The 23,300-nt window shown below is 57.0% G+C and overlaps 8 protein-coding genes across 8 annotated transcripts; 4 read left to right on the top strand and 4 right to left on the bottom strand.

Moving 5' to 3' along the window:
- Positions 1–2,518: 2,518 nt before the first annotated feature.
- On the bottom strand, positions 2,519–5,146 carry BJ171DRAFT_631575 (uncharacterized protein; the record flags this gene model as incomplete). The annotated part of the gene is made up of 3 exons (XM_053115633.1): positions 2,519–3,476; positions 3,603–4,009; positions 4,184–5,146. The coding sequence occupies 3 exons, from the start codon at positions 5,144–5,146 to the stop codon at positions 2,624–2,626; spliced, it is 2,223 nt and encodes a 740-aa protein (XP_052963446.1). The 3' UTR covers positions 2,519–2,623.
- An 828-nt stretch (positions 5,147–5,974) lies between these two features.
- On the top strand, positions 5,975–6,794 carry BJ171DRAFT_462379 (DNA-directed RNA polymerases I, II, and III subunit rpabc5). The gene is made up of 3 exons (XM_053108512.1): positions 5,975–6,055; positions 6,187–6,342; positions 6,520–6,794. The coding sequence occupies exons 1-3, from the start codon at positions 6,030–6,032 to the stop codon at positions 6,548–6,550; spliced, it is 213 nt and encodes a 70-aa protein (XP_052963445.1). The 5' UTR covers positions 5,975–6,029; the 3' UTR covers positions 6,551–6,794.
- Positions 6,795–7,170: 376 nt separating this feature from the next.
- BJ171DRAFT_214269 (P-loop containing nucleoside triphosphate hydrolase protein) lies at positions 7,171–10,370 on the top strand. The gene is made up of 8 exons (XM_053106404.1): positions 7,171–7,631; positions 7,866–8,053; positions 8,208–8,604; positions 8,699–8,899; positions 9,025–9,135; positions 9,252–9,387; positions 9,500–9,813; positions 9,960–10,370. The coding sequence occupies exons 1-8, from the start codon at positions 7,413–7,415 to the stop codon at positions 10,311–10,313; spliced, it is 1,920 nt and encodes a 639-aa protein (XP_052963444.1). The 5' UTR covers positions 7,171–7,412; the 3' UTR covers positions 10,314–10,370.
- A 320-nt stretch (positions 10,371–10,690) lies between these two features.
- BJ171DRAFT_585255 (uncharacterized protein) lies at positions 10,691–11,312 on the bottom strand (the record flags this gene model as incomplete). Its single annotated transcript, XM_053114353.1, has 2 exons — positions 10,691–11,010; positions 11,114–11,312. 2 exons carry the CDS (start codon positions 11,310–11,312, stop codon positions 10,691–10,693), a joined length of 519 nt encoding a protein of 172 aa, XP_052963443.1.
- Positions 11,313–12,106: 794 nt separating this feature from the next.
- Positions 12,107–15,849, top strand: BJ171DRAFT_601826 (uncharacterized protein; the record flags this gene model as incomplete). Its single annotated transcript, XM_053115116.1, has 6 exons — positions 12,107–12,381; positions 12,477–12,951; positions 13,092–13,328; positions 13,731–14,175; positions 14,334–14,436; positions 14,691–15,849. 6 exons carry the CDS (start codon positions 12,107–12,109, stop codon positions 15,847–15,849), a joined length of 2,694 nt encoding a protein of 897 aa, XP_052963442.1.
- On the bottom strand, positions 15,842–18,300 carry BJ171DRAFT_518470 (UAA transporter family-domain-containing protein). Its single transcript, XM_053112244.1, has 5 exons — positions 17,916–18,300; positions 17,415–17,708; positions 16,855–17,297; positions 16,652–16,713; positions 15,842–16,435 (listed from the first exon to the last, which is right to left on the bottom strand). The coding sequence occupies exons 1-5, from the start codon at positions 18,293–18,295 to the stop codon at positions 16,211–16,213; spliced, it is 1,404 nt and encodes a 467-aa protein (XP_052963441.1). The 5' UTR covers positions 18,296–18,300; the 3' UTR covers positions 15,842–16,210.
- A 372-nt stretch (positions 18,301–18,672) lies between these two features.
- Positions 18,673–19,773, top strand: BJ171DRAFT_518468 (cytochrome b5-like heme/steroid binding domain-containing protein). The gene is made up of 3 exons (XM_053112243.1): positions 18,673–19,028; positions 19,201–19,280; positions 19,469–19,773. Exons 1-3 carry the CDS (start codon positions 18,905–18,907, stop codon positions 19,604–19,606), a joined length of 342 nt encoding a protein of 113 aa, XP_052963440.1. The 5' UTR covers positions 18,673–18,904; the 3' UTR covers positions 19,607–19,773.
- BJ171DRAFT_518467 (SGNH hydrolase-type esterase domain-containing protein) lies at positions 19,774–22,191 on the bottom strand. The gene is made up of 8 exons (XM_053112242.1): positions 21,857–22,191; positions 21,582–21,660; positions 21,277–21,389; positions 20,988–21,147; positions 20,713–20,889; positions 20,470–20,537; positions 20,121–20,378; positions 19,774–19,927 (listed from the first exon to the last, which is right to left on the bottom strand). Exons 1-8 carry the CDS (start codon positions 22,150–22,152, stop codon positions 19,822–19,824), a joined length of 1,257 nt encoding a protein of 418 aa, XP_052963439.1. The 5' UTR covers positions 22,153–22,191; the 3' UTR covers positions 19,774–19,821.
- Positions 22,192–23,300: the final 1,109 nt, after the last annotated feature.

Genomic DNA, 23,300 nt, shown 5'->3' with positions numbered 1-23,300 from the left:
CAGTGTGTGTGTGTGTGACGGCGAGAGGCTTCTCGCCTTCCCTCGGGGGTCTCTCGCCAGAGACTGCTCTTCTCGCCGACCGAGGTGGCTCCGAGAGCGCGTTTTTTCGTTCTCGCTCATTTTATTAACAAGAACTTTTTTCATAGTGCACCCAACCAAACCCAGTCCCCATAATAGCTCCTCCTCCCTGCAGAACAACCATCGGCATGCGGCTGGACAAGCACAAACTCAAGGCCACAAAGCGGTGGAAGGCCAAGCACGGCGTCCCAGCGACCCCCCGCGGTCCTGGAGGGCCGAGCGGCAAGCCAGCAGGACGCTCGGCCACAGCGGACGAGGGCAGCGGCCAAGTCACCAACGACGCCGATGGAGACGACAACGACGATGACGATGACGACGATGACGACCAGCAAGAGGAACATGGCCTGAGCGAGGCCGCGAGCTCGGTTAGAGGGTTACCTGTGAATCCTGCCCTTCTGAGGAGAAACCGAAAGAACGGTGAGGCTCGGCCACCGATGCACAGGGACCTGGTCGGCGTTCGCAACATTGTGCAAATCCATCAGAAAGGCTGCTCACGTTGAATACTGACACTGGATGCTCACACTGGATACTGACACTGGATGCCCACACTGGATACTTACGCTGGGTGCTCACACTGGATGATCACAATCAAATCTACCTTCCAGAGGGCCAAGAACGATACCGCCGCCAACTCGGAAGCAATGCCTTCCGTTACGAAGAGCAGGTGCTCACAGAAGAAGGTGGATCTAGCTCGGCCAAGGTGGCGCATTCGCATGATGTTCGATTTGGAATGCGGAGGGCACTGAACGATGCTGATTGTATTCGACAGAAATGCTGCAAGCGCAGGAACAGCTGAAGCAGGAGCAAGAGGATCTGGCAGAAATCGCAAAGCTGGCACGTATGTACCAGCCTTTGCCTCGAGCGACGTTGAGAATCTGGTCGAGCCATTACCGGAGGTGATGGTGGAGCTGACTATCCAATGGACTATCTACCGATCTATCCAATGGGCTATCCACGCACAGAGAAGGACTTTGATCCCAAGGCATTCTACAGCAACCGCAAGAAACGAGATATCGAAGGCGAGCTGGCAGATCTGGTGAGCACGACTCTCAATTCTTGGTCCGGATCGTACATCGCAGGCCACACAAGTTTACCAGACATGACCGCCCTCACTCACAACCTGTCATCGGCCAGGATTCCGGAAGCTGGCTGCACATGGACCACGAAGTGCGGGGCCAGCAGCCAGTGGAGTCGCTCGATGCGCGGCTAAAGTCGGCCCTCTCGAATCTCAATCAGGTCGGTCCGCTGCATGTGCTGATGGATGGAGCCAGTCCATACGGTGCCGTATCTTTTCCCCTGCCGTCTGGAATCCTCATTGCTGTCGCTATTGGACCGAATCAATTCTATCTGTGTGCGATGCAGTCAAGCATGCTAACTAGCTTCCGGGATTGGAGCAGGGCGACGAGGTTGATTCACATGAAGATCCAATCGAGCTGGAACCCTGGGAGAGCCATGTGACAGCATCCAAGGACACACTGCAGCAGCTCAAGCAAAAGTACCTGCGGACACAGCCGTCCTCTGGTCATGGTAAGTCCAAGTCATCAATTGGCTCGATGCTCGTCCGACTGGTGAAGCTTGTTGGCCCGTCGAGACATCGGCTCCCCGATCGCTCTTGATAGTCGAATCTGCACTCCACTCCCTAATGCTGCTCTGCACCCAACTCTCTGCATCCTCGGTCCACCATACCTACTGTGTCTCTCTTCGATCTTGCGTCAAGCCGACTCTGATCTTCTCGAGGAGCTGCTTTCCTCAGGTTCTCGAGTCGATAAGCATGGTAAGTTGCAATCACTGCCTTCCTCACTCAGCTGCAGCGATGCTATGGTTACCAACTCCGCATTTGCCAGATGCCTCTATTGGCGAACTGGATGATCTTCTCTCGGCTTCAACCCTCCAGCCCGGGACAAAAGGTGAGGCAGCCGTGCCAGTGTCACTGAGTCGGCTGATATACTCGCAGATACATGATTCGCCGGTCTACTTTTACCAATTTATCGATCCCACACTGTGCTTTGTTGCTCAGCCAACGCCGTTCTTCAGCCATCGCACCGCAAGGCCGGCCCGCGCGCAACTGCACGGGCTGCTCCGGCTTCAGAAAGCCAGTCGGCGACAGGGGATCCGTTGCTTGACGATCTGCTGGCAATGTAATGAAAGGCGAGACACCAGCTTGCTGATCAACAACCAACCGATTTGTCGCCTGAGACCTCGCACACTGGCCATAGCCGTGTGGAATCGTAGCGTCAATGCGGCGCGCAACGGGTCGATTGCGAAGACCGGAGGCCGGAGGAGGACCCGCGGTTTTGACTTGGAGGCTGCCGGGATGATCAGCCTTTGTTGCAAACGACCCTGTTGAATGCAAACATTTACAGACTACATGTTCGATTGAAATGGGACGGCGTCCCTGTATTCTCTGAATATCGCACACAACTACTCGCCCGACACTCGGCGTTGGGCATCGCGTGGCTGGGGCTCTGAGCGCAGATGTGGCTCTCCACACGGCCTAATGCTTCATGAGCAAGCGCCCAGTGCCACCAGGAAGTTGGACGCCCTTTTACATTCCAGAGCTTGCTTGCCCCGAGACGGCCTTTGGGTGTGGCTGTGAGTCCAGGAGCTCCGAGAGACGGGGCCCGTCGTTATCAGTCGGCGGAGTGGCCTCGGTCAATCGAGTGAGCTTGACGATCAACTCGCGCTCCTTTGCCTCCTGCTCGTCTCGGTAGACAATGACAGCCTTCTTGGGCTTTTCGTTGCGCCGGCGCCGACGCTTGCACTTGACATAGGGCGGAATGCGCTCCTTGCTGAACATGAGCACGCTCTCCTTCCATCCAAAGGCAACCATGTACTTTTCGATGATCAGCTCGAATGGTTGGTCCAGCGGCGATGCCTTGGGCTCGGTCATTTTGCGGACCGTCTCTGGCGTCGTTACTTCCAAAAAGTCCTGTCGGGTGATGATGATGCACTCGGTAACCTCGCTGGCCATGACCGAGATGGGGCTGGAGTTGATCGAGTTGATGGACTGTTGGAGGATGGCCCAGGCAGATGTCGGGGCGCTTCCTTCCTCGGGTCCCTCGGGGGTGGCCCTTGCCGAGCTAGCCTCTCGTTTGCGTGCCTTCCGGAGCTTCTTGAGCTCCTGTGAAGGAATCAGCGGCGGGAAGAACTGACCAACGGTTATGTCGGCGACAAGGGCAAACTCCCGCACAATCTCGTCCTTCTCCGCATCGACGGGCTGGTTGTGGAAGGCTTCGAGCATGTACGTTTGGTTGAACAGCGCGGGCTTGGGACCTGGTTTCTTCAAGAAGGTGAGCTGCTGCAGACCACGACATGCGCCGCGGACGACAAAGTAGATATTGGCGTTGGGTTCGTGCTCCTTGAGAATCAAGGATCCGCCGGGGTAGCGCCGCACGACGCTGCAGCCAAGCACACATGAAAAATAGACGAGTAAGCAGCGAAAGCCAGCTTGAGAGAGGAGAATGGGGCTTGCTGCCGACGACTGAGCGAGGGTGTCGACAAGTCCAGAGCCCAGAGGCACCCACCTGCGTGCACCAAGCTGCATCAGCATTTGCTTGGACAGATCGGAAAGGGCAGGGACGCTCCCCAGGAATTCGAGCTGATACGCCTCAAGCGACTTTGTGTCCCGACTGACGGTGATGTAGTCGGCCTTTTCGATCTTGATGAGGATGGTCCGCATCAAGCACGAAATTGTGACGCCGCGCATCTCGCGTGGCCCGGTGTTGACGAAATCGCCGATGGAGGCCCCAACCTCGTACTTTTGCAAGATCCGGACGGTACTGACATCTTCGACCGACGAAGGCGGGGCAAACTGAGCACATTCGCCGAGGAGAATGGTGTACCAGGTGGTTGCATTGAGGCCCGACCGGATCAGGACAGTGCCTCTTGGATAGCTCACGATGGAGGCTACGCTGTAGAGCTTCATGCGGGTCTGTCACATGTGACCGGGCAGATATCAGTCAGTCAGTCTGGAACAAGCAAGACAGAGAGAAAACTTGGACAAGGCTGCAACTAACATCAAGGGCGACGAAGCAGAGATTGCACCACTTCCACTGCTACCCCCATCGCCACATGAACTAATCCGTCAACCCACGACAGGCCTTACCGCTGGCGGGAACCGAGCAAAGCCCTTGAACCGGCCGAGGATGGCATCGAGCGAGTCGATTTCTCTCTCTTCCCGGTTCGACGGCGGTGTGCTGAGGACCCGTGTGACCCTGAATGCCCCGATGATGTCGGTGATGTCTCGACAGGCTTGGGCGTTCGAGACCTCGTCGTCGTAGATGCGGTTGCTGATATTCAGCTCCTCAAAGGTCGGCGCTGCATCGGTCCTGGGGTCGTATGTCTTGAACTGCAGAACCTTCAGAGCAACATACAAGACGTAGCGCCATCGCAGCAGCGACTTTGGAATGCCGTCGGGCAGATACTGCACAATTGGGCCCGAGATTTTGGCCATGGCTTTGAGCACCTTTTCTTTCTCGCCGGGCAGGGACATGTCGACCTGATGATTAGCCGACGGGGGCGTCGGCGGCGGCAGCACGATCTCCGGCAGGGGTTCGACCTTGGATTTGAGCTCGGACCTTTTGTCTTTCTTGGATTTGGTTCTGCTTGGTGGAGGCAGGCCAATCTTGACAAGGGTTCCTCGCCGTTCGATCTTGGCGGAGGTGGCGGCTGCCTTGGAGCCTGGTGGAGCAGGCCCCTCGATGGCTGGAGAGCGCAGTTTGGAGACGCTCGACTTTCGACGGCCGGGGGGAGGCGGTGGCTCTTTGTATGTCGGAGAGTCACTTTTGGAGTTTGGAGTTGATGAACCAAGTGCTGGTAGCGCACGGGTCGATTCGTCCGGAAACCTGGGCTCGCTGGGAGTAGTAACGCTGCCTCCCCGCATCGGAGTCATGGAAACGGAGCTCTGTCGGTGGGCGACCAGGGGCAGTGCCGCTGGGTCCTCCGTTTTGCGCTTGGAGCCACTCTGGCGGCGCTCGCGTGACGAAGTAGAGGCTCTCAGTGACGGAAGTCGAGATCCATCGCTGGTACTGTTTCTCTGGAAGCTTTTCGAAGTACTGTTTCGCGACATGACTGTGACGAGATGTACGCAGATCGAGGATGTGGACCACGCCTGTGCAGCTCTGGGAGTAATGTCGCAGACGGGGCCGTGACACAGCTGGAGCAGAGGCACGGCGTATTTTGAAGCACAGCAGACAGCGATGATTCTTGACAGGGACCCGGCGAGACGAGATAGTGGGCGATCTGCCGACTGGAACTGGTCGAGAAGTTCGGTGGCTTGAGTTGGATTACAAGTACAGGTCTGGTACTAGTCAGCCGAATAAACTCTGGAGATAAACAGTGCCTTCCTTCAGAACGAGCCAGCGGTTGATCCAAACTCACTATCTCGATGGCTTTGCTCACAGCGCAAGACAGAAGCTTCGGAGGTCAACCTCAGTTCGATGAGCTGCGTGGTGCATCTGGGCCAGCTCGAGATTTCGGAGCATTTGCGCCGACCAAATGCACCCCGGCAGCGCGAGCTTTGGTGCACCTATCTCGACAGTGTTGGAAAGGACGCTTCGATGCAGGGTCTTCCAACAAGCTTCCAGAGGCAATGCCGGTTGTGATTGGTCGCTATCGGTGTCAATGCAGACAACCAAGATGCCTACGGCAATAGTCGTGGCAGAATAATTCTCTGTGGATGGACATGGATGATGCATGCTACTCGTCGGGCCCTGGTGCGGTGGTGTCTGGCGAATACAGATGCATCGGCGAGCATGGACGCCGGGGGCAGTATGCTGGGCGATTGTTGTTCCGTGGGAACTGGCCAGGTCGTGGCTGCCCGGTAGTGTCCGCACGTGATCGCAATGTGCGTTTTTTCTTGGTGCGAGCAGCCGCTTCGCTCTGGCGCGGACTTTGGACCGGATCGCAGGGAGCAACGACCATCCACCAGCAGCGCAAGACGACGAGCAGCAATGATTATCCCTGTGCGCTGTTTCAGGTGAGCATCTGCCCGAGCCGGGCCGAGCTTAGCTGAGCCGGGCCGAGTCGTGAGGCAGCTCGGCGGCGACGCATGCGGATCGCTGGATGCTCGAGCGCTGAATGCTGATCTATCGCCTCCCTCGGCTACAGTTGCGGCAAGGTCATTGGCAACAAATGGGACGCTTATCTGGCCCTGCTCCAGTCGGACTACAGCGAGTGTGAGGCCCTGGATGAGCTTGGCCTCAAGCGGTACTGCTGCCGCAGAATGGTTCTGACCCACGTTGATCTGATCGAGAAGCTGCTGCAGTAAGTGTTCGGCGCCGTCTGTCTGTCTCGAGGCTCGCACGATGGTGCGGGAGGACATGACAGGAGCTATATCGGCCTGGTGATGCACAAGATCCCTGCAGTACTTCCTGCAGATGCGCCATGCTATCGTCGGCACGCCTCTCACGGACAAATCTCCCCTCTCCAACGGCTTTCAAGCTACGGCAACCAGGGACGACGACACGGTTAAGCCGACGATATCGAATGGATGTACTTTGGACCGGAGGCGAATCTTGCACCAGCGACGTCGCTTGCACACGAATTCCGGCGCCATTCCGAATGCGACTCGACCCGGGACTGTAAGCCGTTTCACCCGGAAGAGTTGGACCAGAGCCAAGTGCCTCAACCCTTACGTTCCAATTTTGTTTGGGGGGGGGCACTGCAAAACCAATTGGGAGGCATATCCTGAATATACATGCATCATCCTCGATGAATCTGAATGGCGACTCGTTGGCTCCATCGATGAATCTGAAGTGGCGGAATGCCCGTTGTTTTTGCAAGGATTGCAGTGGCAGCCTGGCTGGCTCACGGATGGCAATGCTCGCCCTTGCAATGCACATCCTGCAATCTGCACATCCCGCATCCATCGATTCGTATCCATCGATTCGCATCCATCGATTCGCATCCATCGATTCGCATCCATCGCTCCATCATCCCAACACCGCAACACGGCTGTCCTCGCTCCGCTCGCGAGAGCGTCCTCGCCGCGCTCTCTGTTCTCGCCACCGAATTAATTTCATTTTCCGCTGTCGCACAGGACTTTTTTTTTTTTGACATCCGCCAGCATTCCAGAAAACAGACACCGTTGCAGGACCAGCCGCCGTCCTTCGTCAGTAACCAGGCCAGACGTCCTTTGGTCTTGATTAGGCAGCAGCCGATTGTGTCTGTCTCCAGCTCCAGAAGGCCCGCTTGTCTGTCGTCGAGCCCAAGTCTTTCTGTGACTCCTCCCACGGCCGTCTCTGCCACCCAGCCATCGTCCGAGCCATCCCGCTCTGCTCTGCTCTGCAACGTCCACACGGCCAACTGTGTAGCCTGCCGGTATATCCCACAGCATGTCCATATACAACTTCAAGAAGATTCAGGTCGTGCCCTCGGGCCCTGATCTCCTGGACATTATCCTGTCCAAGATTCAGCGAAAGACCCCCACGGTCGTCCACCCCAACTTCCAAATCTCCCGCATTCGCTCGTTCTACATGCGAAAGGTCAAGTTTGCCCAGGACTGCTTCGACGAGAAGCTGAATGCCATCTTGACCGAATTTCCCAAGCTGGATGTAAGCGCAGAATCCGTCCTTCCTTGTGCGCACGACGTCGCCTCCAGCTGCATCATACTGCTGGTCCACATGTCCCTCACTGGTGTGGACCGTCTGGGCTGCATCCTGTGGTAGCCCGCTGCTGCTGTTGGAGCTGAAGCCGCCTGTGCGGGTCGCCAGCGAACTTGTTCTTTGCATTGTGGCACTGTTTCGTCACCACCGCCCTGACAGTCGCATACCACCCCATGCCTGTAGGAAATCCACCCCTTCTATGCCGATTTGATGAACGTCCTGTATGACCGCGACCACTACAAGCTGGCCCTGGGCCAGATGAACACCGCTCGCCACCTGATCGACAACGTTGCCAAGGACTACCTGCGCCTCCTGAAGTTCGGTGACTCGCTGTTCCGCTGCAAGCAGCTCAAGCGAGCCGCTCTTGGTCGGTGAGTACCAGGACCTGGATGTCAACCGCTTGCGAGCGGCGATGCACCGATGCAGCTGCCTCGATGGCTGCTGTGGCAACACCGATTTGGCCACAGACGTGCCTGGCTCGAGACAATGCAGACCACGCTAACGATTCGGCCCTCTTGCTGGCAGTATGGCGACTATCATGAAGCGACAAAAGGACAGCTTGGCGTACCTGGAGCAGGTCCGCCAGCATCTGGCTCGTCTGCCTTCCATCGACCCCAATACCCGAACGCTCCTGATCTGCGGATATCCCAACGTTGGAAAGTCGAGCTTCATGAACAAGCTTACCCGGGCCGAGGTCGAGGTCCAGCCATACGCCTTCACCACAAAGTCGCTCTTCGTTGGCCACATGGACTACCGTGACCTCCGATGGCAGGTCATCGACACGCCCGGTATCCTGGATCATCCGCTGGAGCAGCGCAACACCATTGAGATGCAAAGCGTCACCGCCATGGCCCACATCCGCGCCTGCGTCATGTTCTTCCTGGATCTGTCGGAACAGTGCGGTTACAGCATCGCCGAGCAGGTATGCGTGCCAAGCACACCATCATCGTCGCTGCCTACGCCGAGCTTGATTTGATGGTATTCTCATATCGCATTCCCTTCGCGGCGCATGCCAGGTGAGTCTATACGACGCCATCAAGCCCCTCTTTGCCAACAAGCCCACGGTGCTCGTCATCAACAAAATCGATGTCATGAAGCCCGAGAACTTGCCGCCCAAGGAGAAGGCTCTGGTCGAGGGTATCCTCAAGCGAGACGAGATCGAGATGCTGCAGCTCTCGTGCTGGACTGAGGAGGGCGTTATGGATGTTCGCAATCGAGTAAGTCTCGTCCATATCAGCCAGCTTGGCGGCGCTCTTTGAAGCAGCTTCTGCTCTGTGGACTCCGCTGTCGCCGTTGGTGACTCTTGGACTCGGCAACTCACCGTCTGGTGCTGTCTATATAGGCTTGCGACATCCTTCTCCAGTCCCGCGTCGAGTCCAAGCTGAAGGGAAGCAAAGTCAGCGGCGTCCTCAACAAGCTGCATCTGGCCACACCTACGCCTCGCGACGACAGAGTAAGGGCTGGTTTTATTCTTGGAGTGTGCGGTGCATCAGTCGTGCTTCGATTGGCAGTGCTGAGAGGGCTTCTCGGCGATATTGTTCTCATCTCCAATTCCTGCTCTGTCTGCAGGAGCGCCCCGCCTTCATTCCGGACGAGGCCAAGTCCAGAGTCAAGTACGACCGCAACGACCCCAACCGCCGCAAACTTGCCAGAGACATCGAGGCTGAACAGGGTGGCGCTGGTGTCTATAATGTCAACCTCAAGGGTGAGTCTTGGTGGATGCAGCCATATGCGAGGATCGAGCCGTTTTGCCAACGTGCACCTGCCATCCAACATGATGCGATTGGTTACTGATGCGATGGACTTTGGTTCGACAGACAACTACCTCCTCAAGGACGACGATTGGAAACAGGATGTTATTCCCGAGATCATGGACGGCAAGAACGTTGCTGACTTTATCGACCCGGATATCGAGGCCAAGCTCGATGCTCTCGAGCGCGAAGAAGAGCGCCTGATCGCCGAGGGCTTCTACGAATCGGAGCCTGAGGAGCTCGACTCTGACGAGGAGGTGATCCGGGAGGCCGCGGACGTGATCCGGGAGAAGAAGAAGTACATTCTGATCGAGCACCGCGAGAAGAAGGCGCAAGGCAAGAACCGCCCCCAGATTCCTCAGCATAAGCTGTCGACAAAGGTGAGGCTGGGCGTCAGTGCGCTGCACTTGCATCGTGTGTATGGAGCTGCAGGGTTGTATCGACTCTATCTACTTGTGGAGCGGGGGCAATTGCGTAGTATTGCATGGTTGGCCGGGCCCTCTAACGACCCTGATTCTGTATCCAGACTCTCGACGACCTCGAGGAGCACCTCAAGGAAACAGGCATCCAGGCCGACATGGACTCGATCCGATCGCGCAGTGTCGTCCGCAAGCGCGCACGATCCGAGTCGAGACCTGCAGATGAAGACCAAACCGTTGTTGCTGCCAAGAAGCGGGCCACCAGCGTCGTGCGTGACCGCAGCACCATGGGTATTGCCACCGTCGAGCAGAAAGCCAAGGCTGATGACATCAAGAAAAAGTCGCAACGCGAGCGCAACCAGCTGGCCAAGGCCGGCGAGGCCGATCGCCACATCGGAACCAAAATGCCCAAGCATTTGTTCTCTGGCAAGCGAGGCATGGGCAGCGCGAGCCACCGATAAAGCTGCTGCTTTCCTGGATGTCGCCAGGACACCCAGCTTACTGTATTGCTGTGCTTCTAGAGGCCCGTGCGCTCGTCCGAGTACAGCGGGCTGCGACACATTCCTTCCATCCTCCTATCCCTCGTTTTGCATCTGTGTTTCATATTGGCATGATGGGCGGGTCGCACTCGGGTTCCTGGTCGTCATGGCCGCCCGAATTGGTAACGACCAGCGACCCGTCCTTGCATTGCTGCGATGTTTCGATTGCTCGGGTGTTGCCCGGCTGCTGAATAGACGGCGGCTACCTGCCCACTTGCACACATCTCTCTCAGTGCTGATTGCTCGAGCGTCCTGCAAACTCGAAGCCATGTCGGCTCGCAGCGCCAGATGCTCGCTTGTCAGCGCTTCTTTGCCTTGGCCTTGCGCATCCGCAGCTTCTTCATGAACCGTAGCTCGTCGCCTGACTGCAGGCCCCAGGCAATGAGATTCTGGTGGTCGTCTTGGAGCTTGCCCAGTCGTTTGGAATAGAACAAATAGCTCCTCCAGGTGTATCTCCAGGATATCGGTCCAGACGGGCGTGTTGCCCTGCGCGGGGTCTCGACCGGACAATCGCTTGCCGATGTGGTACTGGCCATCGAATCCGACAAGAGCGAGCCCAGCTTGGTCTGGAATTGCCGCTTGAGATCGGCAAGGGTCGTCGATGGCCTGACGACCAGGTCTGATCGGATGGAGCGGTATGGGCGGCGTGAGCGAGGCGGGCAAGCCTCAAGCATTCGAGACAACGAGCTCGCTGCATAAGACGTTGCTGGCAAAGCACTGACCAATGGGTTCGAGCGGAGAGCGATCGACTCGGACCGTGAATGCCTCGTTGCGCTCGATTGCAATCAGATCCTCCAGCGCGGCGATGGACTGAAGGGCCTGCGATGGCTCCAAGCTGATCTTGACGTCGGCCAGGAGTGGATCGGCCAGAAGGGCAACAATGGCGGCCTCGTCGGAGGCGACGCTTGCTGAGGCATTCATTTGGGAAGCAGGGGGGACGGCGTGGTGATAGCTGAGGCGAGATGTCTGATGCACATCGATCCGAGCTGATCGCGCCCAAGAGCCCGAGATTGAGTGCCTTCTCGCACAGAGCTTTCTTGGCTGCCCGGCTCGTCGCATGCGTATTGGCGGATGCGTGCGCCGACGAAGCATTCACGCCGATCTGTGCGGATGCGATCACAGCGGCGTCAGCAATGGCAAGCAGGAGGGTGTGCCTTCGGTCAACGTGCTGATCGGGTCGTTAGTTCTTGAGCAAGCGAGGCAGAATGCCCTCAGCATCTCGATTCATGCATTGTCATCGCTGATTGGAGGGACACCATGAGCCCTGCCATTCATGCCCCTGTGCTGGACAATGGGCCTGGGCACCGTAGATTGTTTCTGGATCTTTGCTATGCCCGAAAGGTCAGAGTCGTCCCCGTGAGCAGAATCACCGGAGAGAGTCTGGTATTTAGCTCGCTCCTTCGGCCAGCTTTACCGTTTTGCTCGCTGCCTCTTGCACAGCGACCAAATTGATAGCGAGTCTCCACTGTTGTGAATCGAAGCACCGATGGGCCCAACGAGCGCTTTCCGCCAACCGCTATTGACTGCTCTGCTGATCTACCTGTCGATACAGAGTAAGTAATCGAGCCACCTCCCGCGACGGAAGACGGAAGACAGAAGATGCGAATAGCAGCGGCCGCCTGGTCGTCGGATGGGCCCTGTGTCGGTCCCGGGTCGTCATCGAACAGCTCTGGATGACCGCCACTAACCTCCGTCTGACTCGACATCCAGCGAGCATGGCTCAAACCCGACGGACGATCCAAGGAGTCGGCGCAACGTTCCCAGCCAAGCTCTACACTGCTCTTTCGGGGTTGTACTCGGCTTACGATCCGAATTGGAGTTATGCATACACTGGAAGTACTTCAGGTATCGGTCGAACCTCCTTGGCTGCTGGTGCCTCCGGGCTGACCTGGGCTGGATCCGACAACATCCTCTCCAACACCACCTATGTCGGACCGGGCAACACCGCTGGCCAGTTCATACCTGTTCCATCGGTCATCAGGCAAGTGTCGTGGGCCATGATGCCTCTGCGGCCAGAGCGTCCGGTCGCCCTTCGTCGTGATCGCATATCCTGACCCATCCGCTCCGTATCCTCCATTCCCACAGCGGCATCGCCATTGTCTACCATCTCAACATCACCAATCTCACACTGACCCGACAGAACGTTGCCGACATCTTCACTGGCAAGATCGCCTTCTGGAACGACTCCAGACTCGCCCAGAACAACCCAGCACTCTTGACCATCAGCGCCCCGATCCAGACGATTGTGCGGAGCGGCCACTCCGGAACAACGTCCAACTTCCAGTACGCACTGAACTCATTCGACCGTACCCTGCGACTTCCATCTCCACAAATGTACCCGATTGCCTCCTGGGGCATCGCCAACCCGCCGTTCTACGCCGCATCGAACACCATACTCTCGGACGCCATCCAGGTTGCTCCGTACACGATCGGATATGTCGACTATGCCGATGGCTACAATACACTGGCATCGCTCGCACCGGGCCAGAGTCTGTATTCTATTGCCAGCATTATCAACCGAAACGGCGACACCGTGGCGCCTTCGATTGCGAGTCTGAATGTAAGCACCTGGTGCATTTGTTCCAGAAGACGGGGCTATAGCGATCATACAGGGATATGGAGCAATGGCGATCGTACCTCCTGCGTCGACTGAAGCCCAGCCTCGTCCGATGTGCATTTGACACTCGCATCTCTGCACAGGTGGCCATTTCAACCCCAAGCACCGCCAACATCTCGGCCGTCTCTCATTTCACAAACAACATCAGCAGCATCCTCCAGGCAACTTACATCGATTCGGCTACGCCAGGCGCCTATCCGCTGATGGCCCCGACGTACATGTTCCTTCGGCAAGACTCCCAGCTCTACAACATCACCGAGCTGCAGATGCGAGCCACATTGCGCTTCTTGTTTTGGATGGTCTTTGGCGGCACCGAGGCGGTAAGGGTCCAGTCCGATGGCACTCCCCATGTGCAACTGCTGCTGGAATTGTGCGCTGGCTCGCCAGTTTTGTGGCTCGATTTCTGGGGCAGTTGCTCCCATGCTGATCGCGACAAGTCAATCATGTTGCCCTGTCATCACAATCCCTTTGCCTGCTGATCTGGCTGCCCCTCCAACTTCCCTATCACTGCTTTCTTGTGCACACTTTGATGCTTCTCGATGCCTGCACGGCCCAGGTCCACACTCTGTTGGCATGTCCTATCGTTGGCTGATCGCTTTACTGAACCAACTCTCTCCCACGCGGCGATCGCCCCTCCGATATCCACATTCTGCTCTCGGCTCCAACAGCAACCCTCCACAAGATCAACGTCATCGCCCTCCACCAGCACATATTTCTCTCAGAACAACTTTGTTCACTTTGGCGACGCCCGCATCCGCCAGTTTGCATTTGATGCCCTCAAGCTCGTCACACACAATGGAAAGGCTCTCTACGATCCTGCGTCGCCCTGTAATCCGTATTTTGATGCCAACGGGACCTACATCAGCGCCAATTCGTGCAAGAACGGATATTGCATCGTCGACGGACCCTTCCAGGACTCGTCCGTAATCCAGTGCGTCTGCGACGTTGGATACTACAACAACCAAAGACTGGACTGCTCTGAGCCAGCCTCGCCATTTGCCGTCTTGGTGACTGGCGACTACTCTGGCAATGCCGCTGTCGTGGCCTTGTTTACGGTCACCTTAGTCATCAACTTTGGGATCTTTGCCCTGTTGGTGCTGTGGAGAAACAAGGCCAACATCAAGGCCATCTCGCCCAACTGCTGCTACATCATCATGGTTGGATCAAGTGAGTGCTCGGATGCAAGTCTGGTCTGGAGAGTCCTTTGGAGTCGGTGCGCCGTGAACAGCTGCCATCGATTCTGATGCAGGTTGTGGAAGTTTCGTGGATTTGTCTGTAGACGAGACTCGAGCTGCGCGACGACTGACTTTGCATGTGCTCTTCAGTTATCGGCCAGCTCGGCGCCCTCTTCTATTCGGCTCAACCAAGCAGCGTTGTGTGCTCCAGCCGGGTGTTCTTCCCGGTCGTGGCATTCTCCTCCGTATTCAGGTGAGATTGGTTTTCAGCTTGCCAGCAACGGACTTGGCACGATGTGGAGATCATCTGTATCGGCACTATTCAACTGTATCGGCACTATTCAACTGCATCGGCACTGCTTCTCTGTATCGACGCTGTTCAACTGCATCGACACTGTTCATTGCATCGATTTACTACAGCGAGTTGATCCATTGTGTCTGCTGGATGAGGCACCCGTCTGAATCTCGCTGCGCTCGCACTCATACCACATTCAATCTCTCAACCAGCATGCTGCTGATGAAGTCCTTGCGCATATACATGATCTTCGGCAACAAGCGCATGCGTGTCTTCAAGACCCCAGACTGGAAACTCATCCTCGGCACAGCGATCATCGTGGCCATCGAGATCATCATCTGCATTGCTTGGATGGCCGTCGAGAATCCAATGGCTCAGATCGTGGGTACATCCTATTCCTTGGTGTGCTCGGCCACGTCGGGTCCCACCGTGGTGCCCGAGATCCTGCTCTACGTCATGAACGGGCTCGTCATGATCGGATGCGTTGCTGTCGCCTTCCTCACACGGGGAGCCCACAAGCGCTTCCAAGAGTCCAAGGTCATCGGCATCTGCGTCTACATGGTATTTGTCACGCTCCTGCTGTGTTTGCCGATCCTGTATATCCTCTCCGGTAGTGTCAACTCCGATGCCCTCTTCACTGTCGGCCGAGTGATGCTTGGATGCGTCATCGTGGTGATTTCGTCCCTGGTTCCGATCATCCTCTTTGGGGTGAGACTTGTCCAAACCTTCCACAACGAACGAAGCGAGGTCGACAAGCCATCGCAAAACTCGGCGCCAACCGACAACAATCGTTCTGCAATCTCAAGCCAGGGCATGGTGGCAGCCAACGTCCTCGCCTATGCATACGACTGCGGTCTGCAGGGGCTCAAGTTTGGCGGTGCCTGGGTGTCTTCGAACGTGCTGGTGTTCACGACCTTGGACCTGATCGAGTTTCGAGAGGCCGATGCGGACGGAACCATCCAGGCGAGCTTCCGCTTCTCATCGTGTGAGTGCGAGCCTTGTCAACTGGCAGAGAACTCGGACTCGGAGAAGGCCCTGGCTCGCAGTGTCCGGCTCCGACGCAACAAGATGGTGTACACACTCGAGTTTGGCTCCAAAGAAACGGCCCAGATGTTTCTGGAAAACTATGCCGAAGTCAAGTCCCGATCCGGGGCACATTCGGTGCTCAAGGCCAAGACAACGGCCGCGGGGCTGCAAAGGCCAGGATCTTCCAAGCGCGACAACACCGTCTTTGCGATGCTCGACAAGCTGGCGGTCAGCACGAACAACAACCAGTCGATGGCCAGCTTTACAAAGAGTGCTCCGAACCAAAGTCAGTTTGACGCACCTTCAGGGGCTCTTCAAAACGAGTCCGGGAACCCCCAGCCTTGAGTGTCGGCGACAGACGAGCTTTGACTGTGTTTGCACTGCCAAGATGCATTCGGCAAATCGCCATTCACCCTCTCCCAGATCTGTGCATCTTCTTGGATCGAAGGAACATATCCCAGAGATACAATACATTTGGGAGGAGCTGTATTCACGATACTGCTACAGTTTTCAGGCAACGAGGACGATCGGTCGCCGTATTGGTTGAGATTCAGAAAGACACAGATCTAGGTCTTGGAAAGCAAACAGACAGGTTTGCAGAGCCCTGTGAGGAGGGGGGTCATTCCAGGGTTCCATATGGGTGGTTGTCACGGTTCGGCACTGGGCGGTATTGTCTGGTAATGTCCGGTATTGCGCCGCACATTGCTCAGGCTGACTTTCGATTTGTAGAGTCCTTGACCGGGAACGCATGGACGAGCTGCGGCCGACTCCGGAGCATCGAGAATCTCAGGTATGGCATCTTGATCAGATCCATATACATTCCCGTTCCGATGATGACCTTGGCGACGCCAAGCCAGTGCAGGAGGGTGAACGGATTGCTGAACACGTAGATTGAGATGATCAGCGACGCGAGCTTGCGAACACTTAGTATCTGTGTTCCCAGCGCGGCGACCGACGCAGTCGGGTCATGGATAAGAGCACAGGGATTTGATAGCACAGGGTTAAAATCAATCACACTACGCCGTACTATTGTCCTTTGGCTGACATCGCACGGCATGCGCTCGAGCCAACAACGCTCGCCCTGGACTTGTTGGAACGCATATCCGCTCTATCTGAGGTCCAAGCGGGGCAGTGGCTGACAGCCTACCAGTGTGACGGCCACCGAGGAAGTCATCGAAGAAAGCTTCTGCACTCCGGCTATGCATACGACTTTGGGCAGCAAGAATGACGGGTATTGGGTCAGCCGTGGACCTGATATGTCCATTGGGGGTCAAAGCTGGCTGTTGCCAGACGCCGTGCACCATGCAAATGGGTTTGGTCGATGGGAAGCAGATATTGAAGAGTACTCACACTGAGCGACGGTGCTTGCCATCAGGAAAAACCACATCCGTGGGAGACGAACCATGGCCAGAAGCCGCCATATCCAGCTCCAACGGGTCAATGTCTCGAGCTCGGAGTACTCCAGGAGGCCAACCCATGGGCTTTGGTTGAAGTCGTCGATGCTCTTGAGGATGCTGGGAAGGACAAACACAAACGCCGGCAGGGCAAGGGCGTGTGTGTAGAACAGTGACTCGCGCCAGTGCTTGCCATAGGTCGTAAAGGTGGCTTGCTGCACCTGCCCGAGCAGGCACGACAGGATGATGGAAAAGACCATCAGGGCAATTCCGGTGAGGAAGGATATGCTGAAGCCAAAGCCGGGACCGGCACCCGCAGACGCGTGGGATGATGCAAACGTCGTGGTGATGATGCCGACGGTGACGACGAAGATGGCAAAGACTTGCTTCGAGGAGAATCTGAATGAACGCAAATGCCGTTTGCATGGGCGTGGTCAGCGGGTCTGCAGGTCGATCCGAGCAGAGATGATTCGATGCCTGGTGGCCCTCCTTCCCCAAGCGGGCTGCAAGATCTACCTCCGTGAAAAAAACATCCATCCAACGAGCATGTTGGCGAGCAAGGAGCCCGAACGGAATATGATGTTGAGCGGCATGGGAATCGGGTAGCGCATCGCTTGGTTGCCGGTGAGGGTTGACATGAAGAACAGCAAAACCATGATTGCATATTGCTTCAGGGGGATATGGCGAGTCTGAAGCTCGTACGGCAGGGCAGAGCCGGGCTTTGTTCGCTGGATGTTGTTGAGCAGTCCCATGAACGAAATGAATGTGAACTGGGCAAAGGTGATCAGCTCAACGCTGTCGGAGTGGTCTCTGTGGGAAAGGGTGAAGCGGAATCAGGACGCCGGAGCGAGTGGCATGCCGGACAATCCATCGACGCAGCCCACGCAGCCCACGCTGTCCACCGAGTCGGGGTTTGGCAGCAGCAGCGAGTGGCGAGAGCTCCTCAACGCCACCATGACATGCGACCGAATGCATCGTGAACCAGGCACCGCATCCCAGTGCTTGACGACTTGTTACCTGATCAGAACCTCCAGCGATACAACGGTCGAGCAGCAACCCCCAAAGATCATTATCAGTGCCAGTGGCCACTCTGAGAGCAGGACCGCCAGGACCGAAAGAGCGACTCCGCTGATGCCCTTGGAAGCGTGGCTTGCATGCTGGTCGAGCTTGGAGGTTGGCAGAATGGCGGCCGAGCCATCGGCGACGGTCATTGCGAACGACTTTGCGAGCGAGGACAGCGACGAGGACGGCTGCAGGAAGCGCTGCCGGAGCTGGCGGATGGAGTGCTGCCATCCCTGGCGATGCGGCCGGCGAGGCATTTTGTCCTTATGCTGGCGGAGATCGAGACAATCAGATGGCGGGATTGGCTTGTGCAGGCGAGGGAGAGTCGAAAGCATGATCGGGCCGGCTGGCTTGCCAACGAAAAAGAGAGCAATCCCAGGCGGAGAGGGGCACCAGGCGACACAGAGAACAGCGTGGCGCTGTGCTGTGTTGTGTTGTGCTGTGTTGTGTTGTGTCGCGGTCGCACACGTCCCAAGGCTGGCGTTTCCGCTCCCCAGCCACGCTCCTTTTGTCGCTGTGTCGCACGCACCGCGCTCTCTTGCTTCCGTGGCTCTGCCCGCCCATTGGCTGTGGCTGTGCGTCCCGATTTGGAGTGCGGCCCTGTGCGACGCAGCCCAGCCGGATCCAGCCGGATCCAGCCGCCACGTGTCAGATCGGGCGGCATCAAAACCCGTCTCCAGACCGATGCTTCCAGCGTCATCCGCAGCAATGGGCAACGAAGCCAGGTGAGACCCCCCCCTCCATGCGACAGAGACGCAAGTGCATAGGCCTGCGCGGTCCGCTGGAGAAGGATTAGGAGGGAGCGCTGGGTGTCAGAAGAGAAGTGTCTGGGGACAGGCCTGTCTGTCGATACTGCCAAGTTGTATCCCTCTCGTTGGCCCCAACCATCAACGCCACCGTTTCTTGGTCCGGACTGACCACATCGCCTCAACAGTGTTCCTGAAATGAGTTCTGAAGAGCGTGCCGATAAGCTTCCCGACGGAGATCGTGCCTTCACCGCTGTGGAGTTGTCTCAGTTCGACGGAAGCAACCCCGAGAACCCCATCTACGTCGCTGTCAAAGGCGTCGGTAAGTCTTTCCTGCTTGACGCTCCCTTGACCGGTTCGTCCGGAAGAGGGCCGCATGCATACCCGCACTTGCTGCAGGCCTTTGCTTCAATCCGGGCGCCATGATATCGGCTGCCGTTGCACTGGTGTGTCCCTGACCGACGATTCTACGATCCGACCATCGCCAACCGCAGTCTTCGATGTCAGCAAGTCGAGAGCCATGTATGCTCCTGGCTGCGGTTACAACGTTTTTGCCGGCCGCGATGCATCCCGGGTAAGCGTCGGATGGCCGATCTGCTTGTATCCATGCGGGCCTCTCGCTTTCGTTGTCGTCGTCCCATATGAGTGCCTGGCTCGCCGCAGACTTGTGTGCTCCGTCCGATCATGCCATGCTGACTTGTCCATGTCAATGCGCCATTCCCCACTATCTGCGGGCTTGTTGCCACGATGTGTTCGACGCAGGCTCTGGCGCTGAGCTCAGTCAAGGTTGAGGACTGCATTCCCGATCGCTCCGGTCTCTCCGAGGAGCAGCAAGCTACCCTCGACAAGTGGGAGCAGTTCTACCGCAAAAAGTACAACATCATCGGAACGGTCGCTTGATCATGCCAAGGCGCCGGTCCTCTGGCTCCGCTGGACAGCCACTCCGACAGTCCTTGAAGCCAAGGCTACCCATGTGCCCGCTCTCCAGACAAGCAAGCGCTGAGCCCTGGATGTCCTGCGCTGCTCAACATATCCCAAATATATTCTCTGTCCGTAGCGTCAAGTGCATCTTCCTCCATGTCCTCCTGGCTCTTCCTGGCGACAGCGACAGGGATTCAGCGTGTCTGGATTCGGCTTTCGTTTTCTGGGCAGAATATAGGCATCGGAACGCTCGGGTCCGCATGGCGCTGCTTGCTGGCAAAGTTGCGATACAAGTTGTTCCTGGAGATAGCAACGCCCACGAATGTCAGCCCGTTGAGTCGATTTGCTGCATCAAGTCGATCTGGTCAACCCGGTGCGACCCTCGAATAACATGGCCCGAGCAGTCCTGGTGCCGATGGGCGGATGCCGTGTTCCCGCAGCACCGAGCCATGAATGCGCACTGCTGCGAACATGACAGCAGACCAACATATACCAAACGGTGGCGGCCATCAGCTCATGGGCGGCCACAGACGGATGGAAGCAGTCGACGTTGCTGAGCATTTCGATCGGCCATTCTCGCAGACGGATCTGTGTGAATCCAGGATCCAGCACAAGGGCGAATCCTTCGTCGGGCACCTCGGCTTGGTAGTCTTCCCAGATCGTGAGTAATCGTCGATTATAGCTTTGGACCAAGCTGTCCATGCGCTTGCGGGTGACTTGCCCAAGCTCCAGAGGCAGGAATGCGCATTTGCTGTATGTGGAGGGGGGGGGATAGTTCATGAACTCGGTGAAGACGTGCGAGACCATCCGACAGCGTCGTCTGCCATCCGACGGAAGCTTACCACTCAAATGTGCGTCCTTCGTCACGCAGCTGATTGCAGTAGTCGTTGCCGTGAGTCAGGTCCCAGACCTGTTCGCACAAGTACTTTAGTTGACACTCGGCGACTTCCAGCGCCAAGCGCTCTGCCTTGCCTTTGGTGCCGAGTAGATCATTGCATTCATGCATTGGTGTATCCAGCATCGCACCCACTGTCTCCGATATTGTGGGATGCATCTCTGCCATTGCGAGACGCATCCTGGCCCACCTGAGAAATGTTGAACTGCTGCACAATATTGACGATGGTTCGTGGAATCTTGCGCCGGATCTTGCCGAGCAAAGCCCGCATGTGCTCTTCGTAGACGGCAGGCGACAGCCATGTCGTTTCCGATGCCAAGTCGCACCCAAAGCACGCATCGTTGCTGCCGATGAAGATGTTGAGCAGCTGTGGAGGTTTGGAGGCCGTGACCCATCAGCGCATTCCGGCGGCAGTCATCCGAGTCCTCAGCAGTGCAGGCAGCAACAGCAGTATGAGTTACCCACCTTGAAATCGTGGTCCATGTCAATGTCGTCATTGTGCTCCATTTCTTGGATAAGGTGGTCGAGCTCCTGATGCAGATTCATCACCATGGCACCACTCTGCGCCGCATTGAGCTCGTCGTTTGGGCGATGGTATTGATATGGTGGACAGAGCGGTCCATAGCTGCGGAGGCCGGTGTCGGGCACACATCAGATCGTTGACCTTGGTATCCACTCCGGCACTCTGCTTGGCGCACTCGGATGTGTGGCCCTCAGAGCAAAGTGGACGCTCATTGCGACTTTTCATGCTCACCAAAGCTCAGCAAGGTGGTCGCCATGGCTGTATCCCACCAGCGACGGCCGATAGTGTTGGATGAACCGGCTCACTGTTTTGGCATCCGGATCGCCTCCGATGAAAAACGATACCTGCGAGAGCCAGTGTCCCCAAGGGCAGAGCATCCATGTCAGCATATCCCTTTGATTGGCGCTGATGCCACCCAACCCATTCCCGCATTGTTGCGCCCCCAGTGTGGTGTAGCGGTGCTATCGAAGCCGCCATTAGCAGTCTCGGGCCGCTCCAGAGATGCGCAGAAGCGTCAGTGCTATCGCTGTGCTCACTCCTCTGTTTTCATAGATCGTCTTGAGCGATATCGGGCTCTTGGATGTGCGTCCCTTGGCCCCAAAGCCAGCCGTAATGCTGGCATGGACGGTTCCCGTTTGCCATCGACAAAGGCGATACCAAGGACATTGCTGAGTATTCCATCGATTGCTCGATCCTCGCTCACGGTTGATGGAGCGCTGTCATCTCCGCAAATGTTCTGCCGAGAATAACAGCGAAGGAGGCCCCATATCGGCTCTTCAAGCACGGATATCGAGGCGATGGTAAAACCCACCTATCGCCCAGGGCCGCCACGACCCGGATGTCGTCCGGACGCAAATCATGAACGCTGCTCGGCGGAGCCGGTCGTGGATCCAGTGCATTGCAGTCCTCGATGCTGTGTTGCCCGGCAATGGTGTCGCCGAGGGTTGGTCCGGACTCGTGGCCAGATAGATCCTGGACAGCAAGGGCTGGGTTGCGGTGAGCCGAGGAGATGCTGCGGGCAAGCGCTGGTTTGGCTGCGGCAAAACCGAGCGCCAGCACCAGGACCATCAGGACCGGTTTTGAATTTCGGAGGCAGCCGTGCGGCATCGTGGTTTGCAGACAACAAGTGATGTGGAGATGGTCGGTGTTGGTCGAAAGTGTGGGGTTGGGGGGGGGGCGAATCATGGTCCAAAACCCCGAAACCGAGGGCGGAGTTTGGGCTCTCGCTTGGCGAGGGCGAGCGAGCGAGAAGACCCCAGCGAGCACGCTGATGGATCCATGCAGATCGTCATTCCAACGGTGGTGCTCTTGGACGAGATGACAAACATGAATATATTCACTTCTAAGAAATGTGAAATCGGGCAGCGGGATGGGGATAATCTCATTCCATTTCGCACAAGGCGTAGCTGCAGGACTGTGGTTTGAGCAGTCGGAATCGTGGCGGTTGGAGCCGGGGATTCAGAGCACAACGAGTCAGAAATCCAATCGATAGATCGAACCACCATGGCACATCATCACAATAGTCTGCATCAGAGCCCAGCGCCAGCCATTGTCCTCCAACACTGCGGTCGGATGGACCATCGTGAGGACAATGCTTACACTGCCGGTCTAGTTGTGGATCATGGGGCCGTAGTAATCCGTGGTCTTGGGGGGAGCCGAGGTGGTAACCCACGGGGGAATAGCAACCCAGCCAGGGGGACCAAGCGGAGGAGGAATGGCAACTACAATGGGCAAGAGAGCAGTCCATGTGTCAGTACCCATGTGTCGACAACGATGCAGCGCCATGCGTTGGGCAGCGATGCAGCATGAGGACGTACGGGTGGCGGTTGAGCAAGCCATGACGAACACGGCGATGATGACAGTCTTGAGAGACATTTTTGACTGCAACTAGAACCAAGTGCGATGGATGCGATGGATGCGAGTGCGATGATGTCCAGTACGGCAGGCGTCCCCGGTGCTGCTTTTATATTCGCTTTTTTCTCCCTCTCCTCATCGCCGTGTCCTGAAACGAATGCGCATTCTGCAGAGAAGCAAACAAGAGCCATGAATGCGTCTTGTTTGCAAGGGTCTCTCCTTCTGCTCGAAGCACATTTCTCCACTGTCCTTGGCAGCGCCCAGACTCCATCCCCCAGCCCGCTGCAATCTGCCCCATTCTCTATTTCCTGCATCTCACCAGCCGATCCCCCCACCTGACCAGCCCGCGTCTTCGCCTCTCCTCCGTCGCCCCAAACTCTGCCATGATGATCCGATCTGTG

Source organism: Polychytrium aggregatum (assembly GCF_025602895.1).
Source record: "Polychytrium aggregatum strain JEL109 chromosome Unknown BJ171scaffold_40, whole genome shotgun sequence".
In the NCBI taxonomy this organism is placed as follows: Eukaryota; Fungi; Chytridiomycota; class Chytridiomycetes; order Polychytriales; genus Polychytrium; species Polychytrium aggregatum.
The sequence above is the reverse complement of the archived record's forward strand: the minus strand, read 5'-3'. Positions and strand labels throughout refer to the sequence as shown.

Excerpts from the sequence above, each read along its gene's own strand:
- BJ171DRAFT_214269 (XM_053106404.1), top strand. The coding sequence starts at position 7,413 with ATGTCCATATACAACTTCAAGAAGATTCAGGTCGTGCCCTCGGGCCCT. Across the intron at positions 8,605-8,698 it reads GTTACAGCATCGCCGAGCAG|GTGAGTCTATACGACGCCAT; the intron begins GTATGCGTGCCA and ends GGCGCATGCCAG. Across the intron at positions 9,814-9,959 it reads AGCATAAGCTGTCGACAAAG|ACTCTCGACGACCTCGAGGA; the intron begins GTGAGGCTGGGC and ends TTCTGTATCCAG.
- BJ171DRAFT_518468 (XM_053112243.1), top strand. The coding sequence starts at position 18,905 with ATGAGTTCTGAAGAGCGTGCCGATAAGCTTCCCGACGGAGATCGTGCC. Across the intron at positions 19,029-19,200 it reads CGTCGCTGTCAAAGGCGTCG|TCTTCGATGTCAGCAAGTCG; the intron begins GTAAGTCTTTCC and ends CGCCAACCGCAG. Across the intron at positions 19,281-19,468 it reads CCGGCCGCGATGCATCCCGG|GCTCTGGCGCTGAGCTCAGT; the intron begins GTAAGCGTCGGA and ends TGTTCGACGCAG.
- BJ171DRAFT_462379 (XM_053108512.1), top strand. The coding sequence starts at position 6,030 with ATGATTATCCCTGTGCGCTGTTTCAG. Across the intron at positions 6,056-6,186 it reads ATCCCTGTGCGCTGTTTCAG|TTGCGGCAAGGTCATTGGCA; the intron begins GTGAGCATCTGC and ends CCTCGGCTACAG. Across the intron at positions 6,343-6,519 it reads CTGATCGAGAAGCTGCTGCA|CTACGGCAACCAGGGACGAC; the intron begins GTAAGTGTTCGG and ends ACGGCTTTCAAG.
- BJ171DRAFT_518467 (XM_053112242.1), bottom strand. The coding sequence starts at position 22,152 with ATGCCGCACGGCTGCCTCCGAAATTCAAAACCGGTCCTGATGGTCCTG. Across the intron at positions 20,538-20,712 it reads AGCAGTTCAACATTTCTCAG|GTCTGGGACCTGACTCACGG; the intron begins GTGGGCCAGGAT and ends TTGTGCGAACAG. Across the intron at positions 20,379-20,469 it reads GAAGGACGCACATTTGAGTG|CAAATGCGCATTCCTGCCTC; the intron begins GTAAGCTTCCGT and ends CTCCACATACAG.
- BJ171DRAFT_518470 (XM_053112244.1), bottom strand. The coding sequence starts at position 18,295 with ATGCTTTCGACTCTCCCTCGCCTGCACAAGCCAATCCCGCCATCTGAT. Across the intron at positions 17,298-17,414 it reads TGGATGTTTTTTTCACGGAG|ATTCTCCTCGAAGCAAGTCT; the intron begins GTAGATCTTGCA and ends GCGTTCATTCAG. Across the intron at positions 16,436-16,651 it reads CCTCGGTGGCCGTCACACTG|ATACTAAGTGTTCGCAAGCT; the intron begins GTAGGCTGTCAG and ends CTGGGAACACAG.